Source organism: Thamnophis sirtalis, unplaced genomic scaffold (genome assembly GCF_051295495.1).
Source record: "Thamnophis sirtalis isolate CommonGarterSnake01/CBP01778 unplaced genomic scaffold, rThaSir2_p1.2 scaffold_6, whole genome shotgun sequence".
In the NCBI taxonomy this organism is placed as follows: domain Eukaryota; kingdom Metazoa; phylum Chordata; class Lepidosauria; order Squamata; family Natricidae; genus Thamnophis; species Thamnophis sirtalis.
The window spans coordinates 42729910-42752024 of NW_028261386.1; the positions used below are offsets into that span (position 1 = coordinate 42729910).

At 36.9% G+C, this 22115-nt stretch overlaps 1 protein-coding gene across 3 annotated transcripts in view; it reads right to left on the reverse strand.

The window, feature by feature from the left end:
- The window catches only part of MTA3 (metastasis associated 1 family member 3), a 122405-nt gene that overhangs the window by 52131 nt on the left and 48159 nt on the right, over positions 1-22115 (reverse strand). For all 3 annotated transcript variants that reach the window (XM_087717719.1, XM_087717717.1, XM_087717718.1), the window contains exons 6-10: positions 21631-21748; positions 14958-15060; positions 9666-9765; positions 4148-4336; positions 3181-3255 (exon numbers count right to left, since the gene is read on the reverse strand). In XM_087717719.1, the coding sequence (XP_087573845.1) occupies positions 3181-3255; positions 4148-4336; positions 9666-9765; positions 14958-15060; positions 21631-21748 (585 nt within the window). The remainder of the gene's footprint in view (positions 1-3180; positions 3256-4147; positions 4337-9665; positions 9766-14957; positions 15061-21630; positions 21749-22115) is intronic.

Genomic DNA, 22115 nt, shown 5'->3' on the forward strand with positions numbered 1-22115 from the left:
AGAAGAAAACAGTATATCAATTTAATAACATTTCTTGCATATAGCTAAATGCACTTCCTTGATTAGAGAAAGGAAAATGCTTATAGACTTTTTGCATGAAACACAAAAACTTAGCACTATGACTTGCTAATTTGATTACAAAAAAATTAGATGAAAATGAAAAAAAAACAGGTTTATTTTGTAATCATAGAGTAAGAGATAACTTTGTAATTATGCTTATATTTGCTGCAAAATATTTTTTTATCTTTTCTTTCTGCACTTTTGATTTTTCTTTTTCCCCTTTTTGTTTTCTTTATTCTCTATTAGTTTGTGTTAGATTTTATCTTTTAATTTTTTTAACAGAATTTATTTAAAAATATTAACAACATCTTTATTTAAAGATTTGATTTCTCTGAATTGACAAAATAGTTTAAGCTAAAATTTTCATGCACAAATTTAAGTTGAACTTGCATTCAAATGAAATGTGGATTTGTTTCTGTATATTTATAACTAGGAAACATTACATAGAACTGAGATGGGCCAAGGACAATTCCTGTAAGATCCTCAGATTTCTAAACATTTGAAAAGTCAGTACTGTCAAAACTAGATCTCCTGCTTATGTTTAAGAGTATCAACAAAAACCCTGGGAGTTAACCAAAGAAAGAACATTATAGCATTCTTTAAGGCAGTGTTTTTCAACCTTTTTTGTGCAAAGGCACACTTTTTTCATGAAAAAAATCACGAGGCACACCACCATTAGAAAATGTTAATTTTTTTTTAACTCTGTGCCTATATTGACTATATATAAAGTAATTCTCCCACGGCACACCTTACACTATGTCACGGCACACTAGTGTGCCGCGGCACAGTGGTTGAAAAACACTGCTTTAAGGTGAGTTTTTACAATAACACAAAAAACAATGAGGTTGCTAAAGTAATTGCTAACATATTCCAAATAATTGCAATCATTACTACAATACATACTCATGCACAAATATGATATAATGCACACACATATTACAGTTTTTATTAAATAACAAAGTCCATAATAATTTCAGGTTTGGGGGACAGATTCAGTCAATAAAAATACATTAAAAATAACTTATCATAATCACTGTTAGATTTCCTATCTGAAAACACCTAGAGCAGACAAACCTTTAAAACTGATCATATTAACATTGACTCACAACCCCAGAAGCTAAGAAACATTTTTGCTCAAAGTTCATCATACAAGTTAAAATACTATTTTATAGGATCTAAGCAATGATATCACACATGAATTTAATGGGAAGAAATCTATTTAAATTTAAAGAAGAATTTATAATGTTTTGTACTAAAATAAGCTAAGGAAAGCTAGTTGGGAGGTGTGATTATATCCATACAGTATAAAATTTAGTTACGCACAAATCCTTATTTACCACTTCTGATAAGCTTTTTCACAATGTTTTCCACTGTGTATGTAGCAATAATATGGACCCTTCTGCTCTTTAACATGTCAGTTGAAAAAGAATAGTTGAATTAGTTAATTTAACAATGAGTTGGAAAAAACTCTGTTCTGCATCTATTGGATCACAAACAGCCAAAGAACAAGGTATAAGTATAATGCAATTGGAATGGCTCATTCTATAAGAAATTGCTAAAGAGTGAGCTGCAATGACACTGTAAAGTTTTATGGAAAAAGGCAACAAACACCGATGTCTTAGTTTCACTGTCTCCGAGTCAGGTGACTGAAATCAAGCTGTAGAAGACTTTGTGCGTGTGTATACCTTTTTTTATTATTCTGCTTGCAAGAAGACGAAAGTGAAAGACAAGTTATCTTTCTCAATTATGCCTGGATCCTGAAACTATAAATCACATATAATTCATGTGAAACTACTACCAGTAGATGATAAACCATTCAAATAAGTTGGATCCAAACTATGATTTGTTATCTTCATTTATGAGACAACTTTGGCTAGGGTAGTGTAAACGCTGCATAGCTGCCATTAATGGCAAAAGATCAAATTTCAGGAAGTGTAACTATAATAATTCAATGAAAAGGCCTGAATCCAGAGATCCAGGAAAGAGAATTAGTAATTAGTAAAACCTCTAGAATAGCCTGAAAGATATCTTAGCATGATGACAATAAAATAATAGGTCAAATTCCTGATGTTTTGTCCTGCCATAAAAATTCAGTTTTGCATAACAGCTATTCTAGATTCAGGGCAACAAGTTTCAATTACTCTAAATCCTGAATGCCTTCAGGTCTAATTAAACCCTTAGGGGGGAAATGAAATTACAGGAATTAGTATTTTGAAATTATTATGCATGGTAATCTAACATTGCCTTCCTCAACCCAGTTTCCTCCAGGTTTATCTGCTTGCTCAAATTACATTGCAACCCATTTCACAGATGCGACCCCTGCTGGCTAACAACACACTACAAAACAATACAAAACAGAATATCAACAAAAGTGTAAAAATCTAAATAGCCAAAAACAAACCCAGTAAAAGCTCAATGGCAATGTCTCACAGATCATTTAACTTCCCAGCTCCCATGCTTTGAACACATCCAGGTATACAGTGCTGATTGAAAGGATAGAAATGTGTTACACAACTACCAACGCATGATTTAGAGCAAAACAGCTGGAGTGAGGACGGAGGCTTTATGTTACATGTGTCAGGCCTGCAATTATATTCCTTTTTAGGATCTTTGGCCTGCCACACACTCTATTATTTTCCTATGCCGTTTCATTAGTGTAGTAATTGGGAGGAGGAATAGATAGGAGTAGAATTGTGGAATGTGTTGTTGTTATTCCATTCTAGAAGCCCAAGGTCACCTCTGCACCTGACCAGAACCAGCTGGGTGGAGATGCCAGCATGGCCGAAGAAGATTGGACCATGTGATGGATTTATGGGTGTGGGGATAAGATCACAAACTTTCAACTGGGTGGGATCCCAGGAAGTTTTCAGAATTGCGATTCCAGAGTTTATTGCCAAGATGTCTGTCTTATTAAATTGGAACTTTAAGGGTAGCTCTGCCTTGGACTCTGATTTAATTCTGCATGATATTTGGAATGCTGACAACATACACATAGCCATTTAGTTGAACCTTTTATATAGGGATTTTGTAATGCCTGAAAGCCCCCTCTTAAAATTGTTCATTTAGATATTGGTTTATATCAGATTGTACATTTGGATGTTATAAATGCAAAAAAATTACCTGCTGAATATATCTATCTGTGGTTTTCCACATATAATAATATTCAATGATGCTAGTCAGAGATTTCCAAGGAAGCTGAAAAACATTAAATACAAAATTATATTTTTAAAAAGTAAATGATGAAACAGTTGGGCTATCGGAGAAAAACTATTTTTTGTAGAGATGAAAGTCACATAAAACCTAGGCATAAGGGCATAACATTATGTAACATCTGTACCACTCTCCTCTGAAGGATAAGGGAAGGTAGATAGCATATACTATTCTAATGGATTCCATATATCTTTTGATGCATCTCCACTGAACACCAATAGCTAGACAGTTTCTAAAACTAACATACTATTATCTGAAGTGCAAAGATTCATACGTCTGATTCCCAGTAGAGGTTTGAACCCAAAGAATCCACATAGGTTCCAGCTATATTTGACAAGTTCCAAATGAGACAAAAACTGTCACATAATGCCTCCTGGTGGTCATTTAAGCTATGTGTGATATGTGATTCGATGTCAATGAAGGCAGTTGGGAAAGAAGAGAAGATCTTCTGATAGTTTCAAGTGAATATATATTAAGAGATTGCCTGGTAAACTCTTGACCGAAATATAATCTTTTTTTCTAAGAACTGGAATATATGATACACTTGACCATTATTATTGGAATTTAAAACTGTAAGAAACACTGTTAAAGGGTTCAAAAACTTTGTCCCTAGGGGAAAAATAATTCTTCTATTTAGGTCTTTTTCAGGAGCAATCTCTTCCTGTACTGAACAAAGCTTTGCTGGCTGAAGAACTCTGGGATTTGAAGTCCACAGATCTTAAAGTTGCCAAGGTTGGAGACCACTGGTGTACACTGTACAGTATATAGAAAAATAGGCTCATAATAACAAATATTTATCTTAATTGACTGTGGAATAGGGAAAAAGCTATAAAAGACTTAAGGGCAATTTAATAATTATTTAGATATGTCTACTTACAAAATCTTGTCGTATGTCATTGAAGTCTTTGCCATATTTCTCTAGGGCTTCTTCAAACAAACTAGCCTCTGATGCCGACCATTCCTCCATTTCATCTCTACAAAGAACAGGACCTCCAAGGGGAACCAAAACACTAATAGCACTGCTCAGGTCATAGTTGTGTTTATGTAATGTATCCATTGCATGAAACTAGGAATGAAAAGGATTACATATAAGTATTAAATAATAATATATTAAATAGATTTTTGGATAAAATGTTACAATGAATCATTTGACCTATCATGTTAATCCATTGAATCAGTAATTTTCAGAAAGTGGGACATCACTGATTCAAGGTCAGGAAGCATGAATAGGGAGCACTGCTGAAACAGTGGAAATTAAACTAATGGAATTAAGCTACCCTAGGTATTAGAGGGAATTCTTATCAAACTATGCCTAAAATTAAGGGGCTATGATTTATAGTCAAGTCCAGTTCAAGGAGCTTGCCATGTGTCTTGTGAGGACTATGTACATCTTCAACATAGTATTATGACTTGGCAAATCAACCTATCAAGGCAGAGCCATGAACTGAAGTGGAAATTTATTTCAGTTCAGCAAATCAGTTAGGGAGAGTCCAGATTTGATGACTATTTTGCTTCATCTGGAGTTGCTGGCAACAACTTGCGTTACAATTCCATTTCTATGGAATACTGTTTCCTTGGGAAACACTGATGAGAATTGACTCTCCAACATTACTAGATAGCCAATTAGTTTTATTATCTAATTGGTATGGTAAGGCTAATATTGTTTTGGACTTAATTATCTTAGCTCTCAATTTCTTTATACAAGTTTTTCTTTGCCCTGACACAGTCACCTATTAGACTTCACACCAAAAAACAGATCAGTCTTTTGCTGCCATACTTCCTCAATATACAAGTTTCTCATTCTTATTTCAGTTCATGGTATGCCAAGTAAGGCAATCCTCTAGAAGTAATTTGGAAATAATTGTGTTTTACTTCCTCATCCTCATTATTTCTACCTTTCCATGATGCATGGATTCATTTTGGGCTGAGGAGAAATGATAAAAATGTGTATTAAATTCAATTCTTACATCCATTCTCTTCCATTCATTAGAGAGGAAAAACTAATGAAGGTTGTGTAATATACAAGCACAAGCTAGTAATTCATAATACATGAAGAAGCTGGCATGATAATAAAAGAAATTCTCTGCCTTCTGATTCTGGTTTGATTAGTTGCAGGAAAATATAATCCTGGCTTTAGGTGCCACAAAGCAATAACATGAAGTAGGACAAAATAAACACAATTATGTTGTTAATGTAAGGATATAATGATAAAAAAGAATCACACTCATTCTAGATCTTCGTAAGTTAACTAGATTTTCTGGGTACATACTATGTTGTTTGAAATATTTATTTATTTAGATCCCGCCTTTTATTCTTTTTACAAATAACTCAAGCTGGCTAACATATTCAACACAATATCCAATCTGGGTTGGTCACTGGGGAGGGGACCAGAAGTTTAATCTTCCAAGCTTCTGTATTCATGCCGGGGTACATATTCAGGGAACTTCTCTCTACTGAAATATATGCTTTGTGCTATATTGTATGGATCATATTTATATGGTACCTGCCTATTGGTTGATTGATATGTTGATGGCCAGCAATTAGCTGTTGTTTCTTTGTGCTGCCAAGTCCTTGGCTCCTAAGTACCCAATAAGAGGTGGTAAATCAGGATTCTTGTTGACTGACAAGGGACTCGTTCCCAGGCTCCAATCATTTCTCTGGCTATCTTTGTACCTGCACTCTGTACAATCTTAGTAGCTGCAAAAATTGAATGTACACTTTATTCATTGCAATTTGAGTCTACGAATTAATTTGGGTTCCTCATCTGACAGCTCCCCTGTGTTCTTCCAATCTGGTTGTTAACTTCTTACCCATCTGTCCTAATAGTCACAGGAACAATCTATACAGGGGATCTGGTAGATAACATTAGACGTATCTCCCACCTCCAAGCAATCTTTGCAAAGCATGATTTGTCTTTGTATGGTAACCGCTGGGTGGTGTGTGATGCCCACTTGCAGATCTCAGAAGCTGTGTTCTACTGCTTCTGAAATGTTTTTGATGTATGGCAAGATGTGTCAAATAATTGATCTTGTACCATCTTTTTTCCTTCCTCTCCTTTATATGTATTGTGCAAGGCTTTGTATGTGACGTAATAAATGCTTGCGAGTATCCATTCTGCTGAATTGTGCACGTCGGTACTTTTCAATTGTTTAGCTTTCTGGGTACTACAGTGTATTCTTACCCTACCATACAGTGTTTTTGTGTGCTGTTACTGAAACTAAAGAATGAGTGGAATGTTGGTGACTTTGGATAAATTGTGGTTTCTGGGTTTTCATCTTCTTGCCTGTTGAATAGCATGTCTAAAAATGTACCGTATTTTTCGGAGTATAAGATGCACCTTTTTTCCTCAAAAAAGAGGCTGAAAATCTGGGTGCATCTTATACATTGAATACAGCATTTTTTGTCTCCCGAAGCCCCATCCCTTCACCAAAATGGTTGTGCATACCCTTATGGAGGCTTCCAGAGAGCTCCTGGGAGCTGGGATTAGGGTTAGCAGCACTCTAAGCCTCCAAAAGGCTATGCATGCAATTTTTTGACAAAAAATGGGCCCGTTTTTTGCTCGTTTTTGGACCCCTCACGCCCCAGGAGCACTCTGAAAGCCCCCCCCCCCACAAGGCTATTCATGCCTTTTTTTAAAAAAATGGGCCCGTTTTCATGAAAAACAGGCCGTTTTTGGGAGGTTTGCAGAGTACAAAAACCTTTCTGCCCCCCCTTTGGAAAGCTCTTTAACTGGTTGATGAGAATTACATTGATCAAGTGCTGTGCCAGCAGAAACAAAGTCTTAGGTGCTGCATATTATCAGCGATTTCCTTCTCTAGCACATGGATAAATACACCTGGAAACATCTACCTACCTACTTACTCACTCTCTCTTCCCCTACCTACCTACTGTATTTCTCTCTCTCTTTCTCTCTCTCCCCCTCTACCTACCAACCTACTTACCCTCTGTCTCCCTACCTATATACTGTATTTCTCTATCTTTCTATTTGTCTCTCTCTATTTCTCTATCTACCTACCTATCTACATTTCTCTCCCCCACCTACCTACTCTCTCTCTCTCTCTCTCCCTTTATCTACCTACCTACCTACTCTCTCTCTCTACATACCTACTGAATTTCTCTCTCTTTCTCTCCCTCTCTCTCTCTACCTACCTACTTTTTTAAAAAAATTGCCTCTTCAAAACGGTGCGTCTTATACTCTGGTGCGTCATATACTCCAGAAAATATGGTAATTGTCTAGCCATTTCTTCCTCCATTGTGAATTGTATATATGGAAAGATGGAGTTCAGTAGGGTATGAAAGTCTTTCAATGCATTTCTTTTGATGATGACAAACATGTAGTCCATGTAACAATAGCAAAATTTCAGTGTATAGTTTTGAAATGCATGTTGTTCTAGTTCACACAGGACAGTTTCTGTAATGAATCCTAAGAGTGGGGGTCCTTTTTATTTGCTTATACATTTCCCTTCTGAATGTGAAAAAAGTATGTTAGCAGTATATTTCCTCCTCCTATTTTCCCAACAACCCAGGACTGATCCAGAATCATCCTGCTGGCTTTACACAAAGCAGCTGCATCTTCTTCACTTTTTCTTTTTGTTATTATTCCTATTATTTATTTATTTTTGTTTTATTTCTTTTATTTGTTCTTATTTCTTTTTTAAAATATTTCTCTTTGTACCCAAGTAATAAAAGAAAAGAAAAAAACAATAAAAATTGAGAAATAACATCTTTAGTAAAGTTAAAGTTAAAGAGCAAAAAAAAGCAGAGGAATTGTAATGATGCCAAGGAGAAAAACAATAAGAGAGTAATTAAAAATAGAAAAATAATTAACTGTTGTTCTAGTGTCTCATTTGTAAGAGGAATTTGACAATGAATATCCTCAGTCGTAGTGTGACATTCCAAACATACATCAAGCATTTTTCTCATTATTTATTCATGCAGAAATCTTCAGGTGGCCCAAACTATCCATTTGGAAGACAGTTGTAGCAGTCTGCCAGGAACCAATCATTTCTCAGACCGTTTTTCTTGGTTCCTTGATGGATCTGCAAAACCCTTATTTGTCAATCCCTCTTTTCAAATTCACCATGAACAACTATATAGTTATAACTCTTTACACTCTTAAGACAATAGAATGACAGAATATAAAGGCTGGAAGGGATTTTGAAGAATTGTTTTAAACATCTGGACGTATCACAACTTTTTCCCCCCTTCGCCAAACCGGGCGTCGGCAGCGCATGACATCCAGCCCGTGGAGCGTGAGACAGCCCTGATCTAGACCAACTCTCTGCCAGGTTTAGGGATCTATTATTCCAGTAACCCTAATATATGGCTATGCAGACATTATTAAACACCTCCATCTCCAGATGGCCACTATCTAAATTAGAGAAAAAAATAGAATTTTTAAGGAATCCAATAATTACTTCTAGTAGATTAAACAGCTAAACATTAATGTGTGTTATCTGGGCTTGGGGAAAAAATTGGGAGTTGCCAGGGGAGGGGGGGGGACTGCATGACTTTTACTGGTCTAGAATTCTGTCATTAACACAGATTAGGCACTCAATACTGTTGATACATGCATTTATTAGTCTTTAATTCTGGTTTAAAAAGCAAATTAGAACTCAAATTACTATTACTGTGTATTAGGACAACACAATAATTTTGAAAGAACTGCTACATAATGAGGTATGTGAATAAGACCTCTTATTCAATCATCAAAGCAGACATATTCTTTGTAAGGCTCATGGAGCTGGTTGGAAAGCTACTCCTACTTATTTTGGTATGTGTGTACATGCACAACCACTTCATGTTTTCACCGAGAATAATGTATCTGCAGCCTATTCACTTTGCTTTTGTCCTATTGCAATGGCTGTGTGTATAAATGCCTGTACAAATAGTCACACATGGTTTCTGAAGTAACTGATCAAATGATGCAATGGCTTTAACCATTCAAACAATGGTGATTTGTTCATGTTCCCATACATTACAAATATCTCTTCTGAATACTTTGTACAGTTCAACTGGATATATCCATACTAATTGTGCATATCTTTTCACTATATACCATAAACATAGAGAGATATGAAATTATTTACTACAGGAAAAAAAGTAAACATAACAATTCTTTTTTAATATTCCTGGCAAAATCATCATCATTCTGTAAATTCTAATTCTCTTTAAATAAATCAAAGAATATTTTTAAGCAATTAACCAGTACAACTCATCACCTGCTAAGATTAGTTAATAAAGCAAATAGCAAGAGTTGGGTTGAATATTTTACATCCATTGTATATAAATGCAAAATCCTCAACAATATATCATCAACAAATCATGGCAGGATTTAATTTATCTCTTTAGCAAATTATTCTTTCAAAGGAAGTATATTTCAAAGATTATCTCACCAAAGTGATATCCCGCGAAGCAGCAGCTGCACTCATGTGTAAACTAGGTTGTCTTACAGAACTACTGCAGTCTAGAGCTCGTGCAAAGGTACCAACAGCACTGAAGGAAGAGGAGAAACAACATTATGAGAACAATGAAACTGAGATAATTTTAAAACACTGTGACAGAAATTAAGATTAAGATTTAATAAATTTGTATGCCGCCCAATCCCGAAGGACTCTGGGCGGCTTACATAAAAAACAATTTAAAAATACTAAAAATTTAGAATACAAAAACAAAGCAAGTGAAAAGAACACAACATGCACTCAGTTCTTAGTGGGGCTGGAACTCAATCAAGGATCAGCAGGCCTGCCGGAACAACCAGGTCTTAGTGGACTTTCGGAAGGCTGAGAGAGTAGGGAGGGTCCGGATCTCAGTGGGTAGATCGTTCCATAGGGCCGGGGCAGCTACAGAGAAGGCTCTCCCCCGAGGAGCCGCCAGTCGACATTGTGTAGTCGACGGCACCCGGAGAAGGCCCATCCTGTGAGATCTTATTGGACGCTGGGAGGTATGTGGCAGGAGGCAGTCATGGAGATATCCAGGTCCTAGGCCATGTAGGGCTTTAAAGGTGAAATGCACCCTTTCACCCTCTAATATATGTCATTGTTGATTAGCATGCACATTCAACTGCATTACAGAATTTCAAAGAATTTGTAGAATTTGATCCAGCACAGAATGTTTATTTAGTAGAATGAGACTTCCTTTTAAAATGGCATGTATAAAACTGGGCAATGAAAGGCAAAGTTTTGTCGGCGCGCATTTGTCAGGTCACGACAGAATACTAACAAAATGCTTTTATTTCATTTAATTTTTAAAGCAGATTAACTCCTAATTTTTTAACAATAGATTAATTCTTGCATTCCTTAAATATTTTATTTTTTTTACTCTTTCTCCTTTTTCCACTTAGCACAAAGTCTGTAATCGTTAGTATACAATTATTCAATTATTGTATTGGGATTCTTATAATTTCCAATACAACCGCAGACTTCATACCTATATTTCAATAGCACAAAGAGAAACATAGCATTTAAAGAACATTCTTTGAATTATTTCCCAACTATGCAATCATTACTTTTCTATAGTTCATAGAACATTTATAAATACCAGAATCAGTCAAATATATTCCACTTGGTAGGATTTTGTGAACTACGTGTGAGATTTAACAAATAGGTAGTAGTTTTCTTCCCACATGACTAAAGAGTGTAGAAAGAATACCTTAGAATATATTGCAGTATAAGTAAATATGTGAATTAACCCACTCTCAGAATTATTCCAATATGTCAACTTTCAACTTCAAGAAAAAATATTTCAAATTATATTTTCTTTTAATTTATTTTTTTAAGATCCGCTTTTAAAAGAAATGCCATAGTATTTTCCAACTGGGTGGTTTATATTGTAAAGTAAGGTAAACTGTATTTCTTGTAATAATTTACAAAAGTGGGTGAGGCAATCAACTCTTCATTTCCCTCAATCTTTCTTATTTTAAGAGGACTTTTATATGAAATTGGACCACTACTTTCACTTTATTGAAAGACCACTACTGAGTGATTAATGCTCCTTGGTTGACATGTTCTTTTAGTTTATTTTTGGTAGTGATTATCATGAGTGTTTTTCTCTGTATAACAGTAATCTGGCCTTTCTTTTCACTCATTTGCTCATGAATGGCAGTTATGTATTTACATTAACAACATTCTTACCCTGAGAATATATAGCTACTTATGAAATATAAATGGCAGTCACCCTCACAGAGATATAGTCTAGCAACCACTATTAGCAAAGTAAATAATTATCTGTTGCATTTTATCCTTCCTTTCCTTAAGCAGTATTTACTTTGTTTTTAAAATATTTTTATGTTTGTTTGCTGCCCATTTACTGCCCATTCTAGGCCACAAATGGACTAAATAGGTTTAGAGGATAACAACCAAAATGATAGGGATCCTACAAGGAAAAACCAATATATTACTGTCACTCAAGATAAATTGACAAACAGTTCTTTTGGTTTGATGGACAATTTAGGGTTAGTGAATGCATAGACAGAAAAATGAGAATATGCTTACTTTTCAGAAAGACGAAGATTCTTCTCAAGAACAGATGAGTTGTGGGTTTCAAAGAATTTGGCTAAGTGGATCTTTAGTGGAGACTCTACCAAAGACTTTTCTGATTATAACGCCTTGAGTGTGGGTTATAAAAGTAAGTCTACAAAGATGATTAGGGGATTGAAAGCTAAAACATATGAAGAATAGTTGCAGAAATTGGGTATATCTAGTTTCATGAAAAGAAGGATGAGGGATGACAAGATAGCAGTGTTCCAATATAAGGGGCTGACACAAAGAAGAGAGAGTCAAGCTATTCTCCAAAGCACCTGAAGGCAGTACAAGAAACAATGGATGGAAACTAATCAAGGAGAGAACCAACCTAGAACGAAGGAGAAATTTCCTGACAGTTAGAATAATTAATCAATGGAACAGCTTGCCTCCAGAAATTGTGGGTGCTCCAACACTGGAAGTTTATAAGAAGAGATTGAACAACCATTTGTCTGAAATTGTATAGTTTCCTGCTTGAGCAGAGGATGGGACTAAAAGGCCTCCAATGTCTCTTCCAACTCTATTATTTTGTACTTCTTTTACACAGAAATGAAATATTAATAATTAATTGGAAATTAACAAAGTATTTTGGAAACAACTTAAATAAAGTTTACTAATTTAACAATGGTTTGGGATGGAAGTACCGTGTTTCCCCAACAGGGTCTTATTTTCTTTTTACTTACAAAATATGGCCTTGGGATTATTTATTTATTTATTTATTTATTTGACTTATATACCGCTTCATAGGGCTTTCAGCCCTCTCTAAGCGGTTTACAGATTTTTAGCAAATTGAGTCAGAAAATTGCCCCCACAGTCTGGTTCCTCATTTCACCCACCTCGGAAGGATGGAAGGCTGAGTCAACCTTGAGCCGGTGAGATTTGAACCGCTGAACTGCAGATAACAGTCAGCTGAAGTGGCCTGCAGTACTGCACCCTAACCACTGCGCCACCTTGGCTCCTATATAGGGAAGGGCTTATTGTTTGGGGGTTGCTGTGCGGCTGCTCCCTTGTGAACTGGCTCCCGAACAGCCGGGCACAGCCTCAGGTGACCAAGCTCACAAGCAACTGCCTGGCAAATCCCCTCTCCAGCCGGGCAAAGCACCATTCACTGACCTAGGGGGTATCCCTAAGACGCCAAGCCACGTGGTGCTCTGCCCACTCACCAGCTCCCACGGCTTGGCACATTAGGGATACCCCCTAGGTCAGTGCATGGAGCTCTGCCAGGCCGGAGAAGGGTGTTGCACGAGTGCCAGTTCCGCCCCCAGCAGTCATGCCTCCTAGCCTCATCATGTCCAGGCCCAGCTCTCCCTGCAGCAGCCGCCACCATGCTCCGAGCATAACGTCTTCTCCAGTTCCAAACTCACCTGCCGAGTCTTCCAGCAGCGGCCGCTCTAGGAGTACGCTCTATGGTTGTGGGCTGGCTGCTGGAAGACTCTCTGTCTGGAAGACTCTCTTACAGAGTGTTCCAGCAGCCAGCCCACAACCATAGAGCGCACTCCTAGAGCGGCCACTGCTGGAAGACTTGGCAGCCGAGTTTGGAACCGGAGAAGATGTTATACTTGGAGCATGGCGATGGCTACTGCAGGGAGAGCTGGACAACTCCCCCCTCCAGCCAGGCAGAATGCCACTCCCTAACCTAGTGGTATCCCAAAGGCGGCAAGCAATGTGAGTGCCAGCTCCTGCGGCTTGGCGTCTTCAGGATACCGCTAGGTCGATGAGCGGTGCTCTGCCTGGCCTGGGGTGGGTGGGTTGTCCAGGGGATTTATTTTCGGGGGTGGGCTTATATTTTTGCCCATGCGAAAAATGTGGCAAGGCTTTAGTTTCAGGACAGGTTGCATTTTCAGGGAAACAAGGGTAAAAGGTTCATTAATATAACATAATACTGAAGTTAAAAAGAAGAATGGAGAGAAAATACAGCCTATTTGGATGGGATAAAAAGAAAACAAAGAAGAATTAAAGGAACCTCCAGGCAAGATAAATATCTCTAATCGAAATAAACTGTTACAACAACAGCTAATATTTGCAAATAACCTATGGAAACGGTTAACTTATGAAACTTATAAGAAATTAAAATGATATTGAAAATTCAAGAGAAACATCGTTGAACTAGGGACAGCCCTCAACTTATGACTGTTTGTTTAATGACTAAAGCTATGATAGCCTCGGAAAAGGTCATTTAAGACCTGTATTTGCTCCTACATCCAAGATCAGAGCTAGTAGTGACTTGAAGTCATATAAACAGTTCAATGAAGATATAAACAGATTACAGCTCTGCTAATAAAAAATCATGTTAGGGAAATAATAAGTGGTATTAATATAATATAATAATTATTGGGAGTTGGACAATATATAAATTAAATATATACAAAAATAAAAGAGAGATGTATTATAATACAAGTTATTTATTATATAAATTAATGGTGCAATGTCAACTGGGAATACTGTGTACAGTTCTAATCTCCATACCTCATAAAGGATATAGTAGAGTTAGAGATTTAATAGAGGACAGCAGCTTCTCTATGAAGAATGGATGTGACATTTGAGAATGTTTTGTTTAGAAATGAGTGGATAAGAGTAGTCATGATTTAGGGATAGAAAGTTTGCATGGTATATATAGATAAAGTAGACAAAGAAAAGCTATTTTATATTTTCCTAAATACTAGAACCAGAGTTCATTCAATGAAACTGAATTCTGGAAGAAATGCGACAGACAAAATGCACAATTAAACTTTGGAATTGTCTACCATAAGATGTGGTACTGGCTACTAGCTTGGTTGGTCCCAAGAAAAGATTAGGTCAATTTTTGTAAGTCATGGGGATCAACAGCTATTAGTTTTGATGGTCATGTGGGTGCCTCTGAAGACCATCTGTTGGCAGACTAGTAGGCTTCCTTGTGTAATTGGCTGATCACAGTCATAAGACTTCTAAACTATATGGGTCACAGACCCAACCCAGCAGAGTAATGCTTATGCTTGAGACTGTACTCAAAGTTTCAAAAAGTATGGCAACAGGATAGAAAAGGTGAATTTGATAGTCAAACTGGAATCTCACCAGACTATAAAATTAAATTAAAATTATTTCAGCAAGCATGACTATTAAAACATTAACAAACACTACTTCACACTCCATTACATTATTCAAAGTCCAAATTGGGTATATAAATCTTACCGTGCTACCACTAAAAATTGGTCAATCTGATGATCAGTGAGATGGCTATCTGGATCCCAAACTTTTACTTCAAGTTTTGCCTGTTCTCTGTCATCTGTTTCTCCTGGAAGAAATAACATAGCAGATTAAACTTAACTGATTAAATAAGCAATAAAAATATTATTTCAGGAAGAAATAGTTGCTATCACATAACCTGTAAAATATAATATTTTTTTACAGATGCCTTCATTTGATAATAAACATCTGAATTGGGAATCTTATATCCACTTCAAATTTCTCTAAAACTTTATCAAGTACTAGTCAGCCTAGGACCTCTTTGGTCATTTTTTAAATGATATTTCAGAAATAGAGAAATAGAATGATCATGAGTGGGCAAAAAACAAGTGGTAAGAGGAGTGACTTTTAACTGCCTGTCAATTTCCCCATTGATATTGCTTGCAGAAAGCTGGGAGGAGCTTGGAAATCCATCCTCCCCCTCCCTTCCTCCTCAGAACTATCTGTCACTTTGGTGAGGGGAAGAGAAACAAAGCTGTGGACTGCAAGAAAACTGCTCCCATGTCCCCAAGGGTGCCTTCTGTCCAGGGATCTGTCAACCCCCAGCATCCCTGAGCCAGCTCTATCTTGCCAGCAGACATCAGTCACTCCTTCATCCCACCCTCACTGCCCACTGTTGTTAAGAAATTTCAGACTTCAGTCTCTGTTCTAAAGCAGCCAATTGCTGCTTACCAGTCACGCCTTGCAACCAGATAATTGAGTGCAGGGACCAGGAGGAGACAGGAAAGAGGATGAAGATATGACAATCCCATTGATGTGCTATGCAACCTGCAGGTTTCTGTTTAGTGTAGTTGGAAGGTGTGATGGAGCTTAAGCAGCTACATATTCATTCCTACAGGAGTCATGGATACCAACATTTTGTAAGTTAGGCCATTTGAGCTACCCTGGTTCAATCACTGTTGCCTAGACCTTCCAATTTTGCTCAACAGAAGATTACAAAGAGACACAAGAGTTTTAGTAGTTTTAGATATCCAACCCATAATCACGTAATTACATTCATTTTTTTTTGTTTCAACAGAGTCCGGACAGTACTTAAATATAGACTTAGTCCACCAACTTAATTCCTTATAGATCTCTGCTTTTTAGTCACCGATTCAACATAAAAGTAATTTATAGCTTTTCCTGAATGCAGTGTCATTTGTTCTTGCAACAAAAAGCAATTAGACAATATTTGTGCAATTCAGTAATCCATATCTTTGTTTCTGTGGCTAGACAGCTTGTCTCTGATCTTTACTTCCACTATATTTTCTTGCAGAAAAATCCCCACATCACATCAGTGGTCTGCATCTCCGAATTGTCCAAATGAAGACACAATATGCAAAGTTCAAGTTTGTAAATCTTTATTTATACAGGGTGCATTGTTGAATAAGTCAATAATTCAATTTCTACTTTCACCTCAAAATAAATCCTTTATAACACCTATGATTATTTTCTGGGCACATCAGCATTTTCTGGAGATTTTACAAATATGGATAGATATCAAGATAACAAGATAACAAGATAATCAAGATGTCTTTTTTTGCTTGAAGAAATTACCAGTAAATTAAACAGTTACAAAATGTCTACTATTGGAAATAAAATAAAGCCATGATTAGCATTGCAGGATAATTTTATCTTAACTTTTAGAGTTGTGGTTTTCAGTCACTGTGCCAAGGTTTATTTGGGTGTTCAGAACGGTCGGCAGATATACTGCAACAAGGAGCAGGAAGTGCTGCACACTTGTGCAGCCAGAACCTCACTTCCCTGACATCAACAGGGGTAGACCTGCCTCTATTTTTCCTTCCAAACCCAAGAAACCTGTAATGTCAAAGGACTTCCAGTTTCATGACCTAGAAATCTTACTTATAAGATATGTGCTTTGAGGTGAAATAAGGTTGGAAAAGTCAGTCTTCCAGAGAGTTAGGAAAATATTTTCCATATTTTCATTTTAGGAAACCAGCAATAACATTTTCCAATAATTAAAACTGTGGTTAATATTTTAGAACAAGTTTTAATGTATAAATTAAATTATCAATTATTTTTGGGATTTTGTATATAATTGAAATATAAAGTATTAATTTATTGACATTGTCCAGTATGTAATACAATTACTAATAGACAATTAAATGTATCCCGAGAAACCTAATATTACTTTCACTTATTTATACTTATCATTATATTTTATTGCTTTAATATTTTTAAAAAATCATCTTTCTACCATGAAGCTTAGCATACTGGATATACTCATCCTTCTACTTTATCCTATGAAGCCATTTAGCCTGAAAAAATAACTAGCCAGGTATACTTCATTGCTACAGGCAATTTGAATTTGAATCTCCTCTAATACTCTAATCACAACTGATCCTATTAGCAATATATTTAATTTTTTAGAAAAATCATAGGGCATGTTCGTCCCTGAAGCATATTCACACAAACTGTAGATGAAATTAGTTTTATGAACAACATCAGGAATAAAAATGTTCTGGCAATCAATCCCCTTGTAATGGTCAGATCATTGAACAGGGGTTTGGAATAGAAGCCTCCAAGGTCCCTTTCAACTTGGGACTCTGTTACTCTGTTAATTCATTTTATCCATGACCCACTGAAGCTGCCACAAAAACCACTTTTACTACCACGTTCCCTAAAAAGAGAAGGTGAGAGATTGGATGAAAATTGTCTAGGCAGATGGGATCAAGAGACTGGGGCAGACTGCAGCTTCCTTGAAAGATCCCAGGAATGTTCACTCCTGCAATGAAGAATTTATCACTGCCTGAACCTATCGTACCTAGTCATCACTGTTCTGGAGGCTTTCACCAGCCAGGAGGAACAGCTGATGATTGACTGGTGGTTGTGCTGAGGACCTTGAATACTTGATCAAATCCAAAAACATTAAATTGTTCCTAAATAACTGGATAAGATCTTTCCATAGACATGTCTAATAGATCTGCATCACACATGTATTACAACTGGAAATGGATTCAAATGACTTTGTCAAGTGTTCCACAAATTCTATGCATGGCCCTCAAGATGATCAACTGAGCGCCCTATCACAGCAAGGATGGATGATTCTGAACAGGCATGCCAGGCAACATGCTGCAGATGCAATATGGAAATAATAGTGTTTCACTGCTCTTATCACCACAAGGTAACACATCTAGTCAGATTCATCCCTCGTTTTTCTTCAGCAGCTGTTTAGACATCTCTTTGCCCTTTTCAGAACCCCCAGCTCCTATGTGAGCCATAGGTCAATAAAGGCCACACAGATGTGATCCTATCCAAAGGTTCAGCTGCCCTTTGGTTCTAAGACATAACCAGAGCTTCAGCAATAGCAGTTAGACTTATATACCGCTTCATAGGGCTTTCAGCGCTCTCTAAGCGGTTTACAGAGTTAGAATATCGCCCCCACAGTCTGGGTCCTCATTTCACCCACCTCGGAAGGATGGAAGGCTAAGTCAACCTTGAGCCGGTGAGATTTCAACCGCTGAACTGCAGATATCAGTCAGCTGCAGTACTGCACCCTAACCACTGCACCACCTCGGCTCTTGAATATCTGCCAGTTCCCTCCGAAACCCATTTGGGCAATCAGTTGCTAGAGGCAGAAGACTTGAATGGCTCAGGCCCCCTTGTGGTGGTGCGCATCTAAAGGATACCAGGGCACGATCTAACCATCATTAGTATTGAATCATTGACTGCCTGTGAGCACTAGATATTGGAAGTACTGTTTTGCAATAGTTCAGTTCCTTCTTCATCAGTCAGTCCCAATCTCTGCCAATGAGGAAAGAGAGGTTGGACAATGTCCAATGGATATGTAGTGTATCAGACAATTCAATTCTTCCCCTATTGTTTAATATCTATTTGAAGTTGCAGGGAAAGGTCACCCTTTGGTTCAGGATCAGATATCATCCAATTATACTTCACGGTCCTGGGTTGGGATGCTACAAAGGTCTTTTCTCAGTGCTCAGAGTGTCTCCACAGCAAGATGGAGTTACTCTTGTTTCATCATAGTTTTTAGTCTGTCTCTGAGTTGTCTCTTGAGAGGGAGGCTCCTGAGAGATAGCCAAATCTTGAGACTCCTCTTATTGTTTGAATGGCAGATGAAGCCTATGACCTGGAGGGCAACTGCCCAGCTTTGGCTGGTGCACTAGTTCTAGGGCACAAGGCTCTAGCTATAATCACTACCTGCCTAGACTAATGCAATGGGCTCTATACGAGGCTCCATTTGTGGACAACTTGAAAACAATGCACTGATGATGTTACCTGGCTGGGTAATAAAACATATAAAAGCAAGCATTCAAGCTCAGAGAGCACCAAGGACTTCAAAGTTCAAATTTCTGCTACATCTATTCTCTTCTACTGGCACTTGGAAACAGAATGTGTTGGGCTGCTTACTAGCAGGTGGTATCTAAAGGAACATAGAATATTTTGTTATATGCCCTACATTGGCTAAGTATAGGTTTATAGATATAATTCAAAGTGCTAGCTTTGATTTATAAAGCCCTATGTGGTTTGATGGAACCAATCTGGTACAAGGCAGATTGGTAGAAACTGGGAGTCTTTGAGCTCTAGTCCTACCATTGCTACAAAGCCTGCTAGGCAACTGTGACTAGTAACTCTCTCACAGCTCTGGGGAGGAAGCAATGGTAAACCACGTCTGAAATCTTGCCAAGAAAACTGCAGGGACTTGTGCAATAGTTGCCTAGAGCAGTGTTTTTCAACCTTTTTTGTGCAAAGGCACATTTTTTTCATGAAAAAAATCACAAGGCACACCACCATTAGAAAATGTTAAAAAAATTTAACTCTGTGCCTATGTTGACTATATATAAAGTGTTTTTCCCACGGCACACCTTACACTATGTCACGGCACACTAGTGTGCCGCGGCACAGTGGTTGAAAAACACTGGCCTAGAGTATACCATGACTTGACGGTAGATACATGCACAATTGTTTGATTCCTAGGTACTTGAAGGATTTTCTCTTCCAAGCGGAATCTACCTGTCTGGTATGTTCTTCCTGGAAAAACTATTAATTGCTTTCTACATTCATGAAGTGATGAGAGCTGAGTCAGAAAGTGCTGCTTTCCTTTTGCAGTGCCAAGTCTTGTGGAATGGCCTCATCTCGGAAATCAGATTTGTTCCTTCCTTAATGGTATTGCAAAAAAAATTAAATGAATTTTTCTGGAGGGCATTTAATGTGAAGTATATCACTTTCATTTCCATTATTTTATTTCTATATAATTTCCATTTTTTTATTATATTATGTTTTAAATTTTTATGTTTAACTATGTTATTACTGCAAATTGTCAGCAGTCTGTGATTGATTAAGCAACGAATACATATGATAAATAATATATAATAAGATATTTTGCTCTTTTCAGTAACTCATAATCAAGATTGGTTGGATGTTTTTATTGTTATTATTAAAATGAATAAGCACATAAAATACCATATTCATAACATGCTCTAATTTTTGAATCACTGAATCATTTTTGTAAGTTTCAATTACCGTATTTTTCAGAGTATAAGACACACCTTTTCCCCTCAAAAATGAGGCTGAAAATCTGGGTCTTATACACTGAATGCAGCATTTTTTGCCTCCTGAAACCCCTCTCCCTTCACCAAAATGGCCATGTATAGCCCTTAGGATGCTTTCAGAGTGTTTCTGGGGGCTGGGGAGAGCAGAAATGAGTAAAAAGCAGACCGTTTTTTCCTCAATTTCCCCCTCCCGTCCACAGGAGCACTCTATAAGCCTCCTAAAGGCTATGCATGCCCTTTTTTTTGACAAAAAAACAGGCCCATTTTTGTGAAAAATGGGCCGTTTTGTGCTTGTTTTTGCCGCCCCACCCCCCAGGAGCACTCTACAAGCCTCCTTAAGGCTATGCAAGAGTGCAAAAACTTTTTTAAAAAATTTGCCTCTTCAAAATCTTGGTGCGTCTTATTCTCCGGTGCGTCTTATATTCCAAAAAATACGGTAAGACTAAAAATATAAACTTCAAAATAAAAAGTTCTCCGAAGCACAAGTATGAACCTGTTCCAAACATATTCCCTGTGTATGTGGTATTTGTAATAATAATTGTAACAATACGATTTTCGTCATGCTGATTTTAACTTTAAAAAAAAACAAAACCAATTCTAAGTGTCACTTATAATTAGGGGCTAAAATTCAAAATTAGCTACATCAGAGAAACAATAGACAATTATCTTCACAATATTTCATAATCAATTATACTAAATCAGTATTTCACCAGAGATACACACATATATAGATATCTATACAAGTCCATTATTATATAGAAAAAGTACAGCAACCAGAAGATTTGCAAATCCTTTAACCATATACTGAGTCTATTTCTTCATACAACTTTCACATTATTTGTTCAAGCACTAAAGTTAATTTCACAGGACATGGAATGGCCAATCTGTGCCATAAATCAAAGGCACAGAAAACCAAACAACCCAACATACAAGGTATATTATGGTATTTTCAAAAAATTCTGTTTAGAAACTGGATGTTTAAACTGTTTAAAAAATATCTTTGGGATCTGCATGGTACATATTCAGATTACTTACAAACTGCAATATACAAAACTGTATCATTTACAATAAAAGCTGGCACTGGAAAATTTTAAATATAGCATGCTTACCTTCTGAGAGAATATCTGGTACATCAGCTTGATACCTGGGTCCAACTCTGATTTCACCTTTGTCTGCCAAAAGTGTTTTCAGTGATGGGTCATACACCAGAGAATAAAAGAAAGTATCCTAAGAGGAGAAAAGTGAATAAAATAAATAAAACCAATCAAAGAAATTTTACACCCTTCATTCTAAATGTTCCTAGTCTAAATGGCTGAAAGATAAGACACAGTGGTTGAGGCTACTAAATCTGGAGAACCGTGGTGATTGCTACCTCCTCCGCTAAAAAAGTTTTTTTAAAGATAATACTTAAATGATCCTTGGGATATTAAATTTGAGTTATAGAAGTCTCTTTGATGAAACTAACAAATGTTGCAAATCATAGTAAACCAGGAATAGGCAATTTGATGGCCACAGTGGCACAGTGGTTAGAATGCAGTATTACAGGCTACTTCTGTTGACTGCCAGCTGACCGCAATTTGGCAGTTCAAATCTC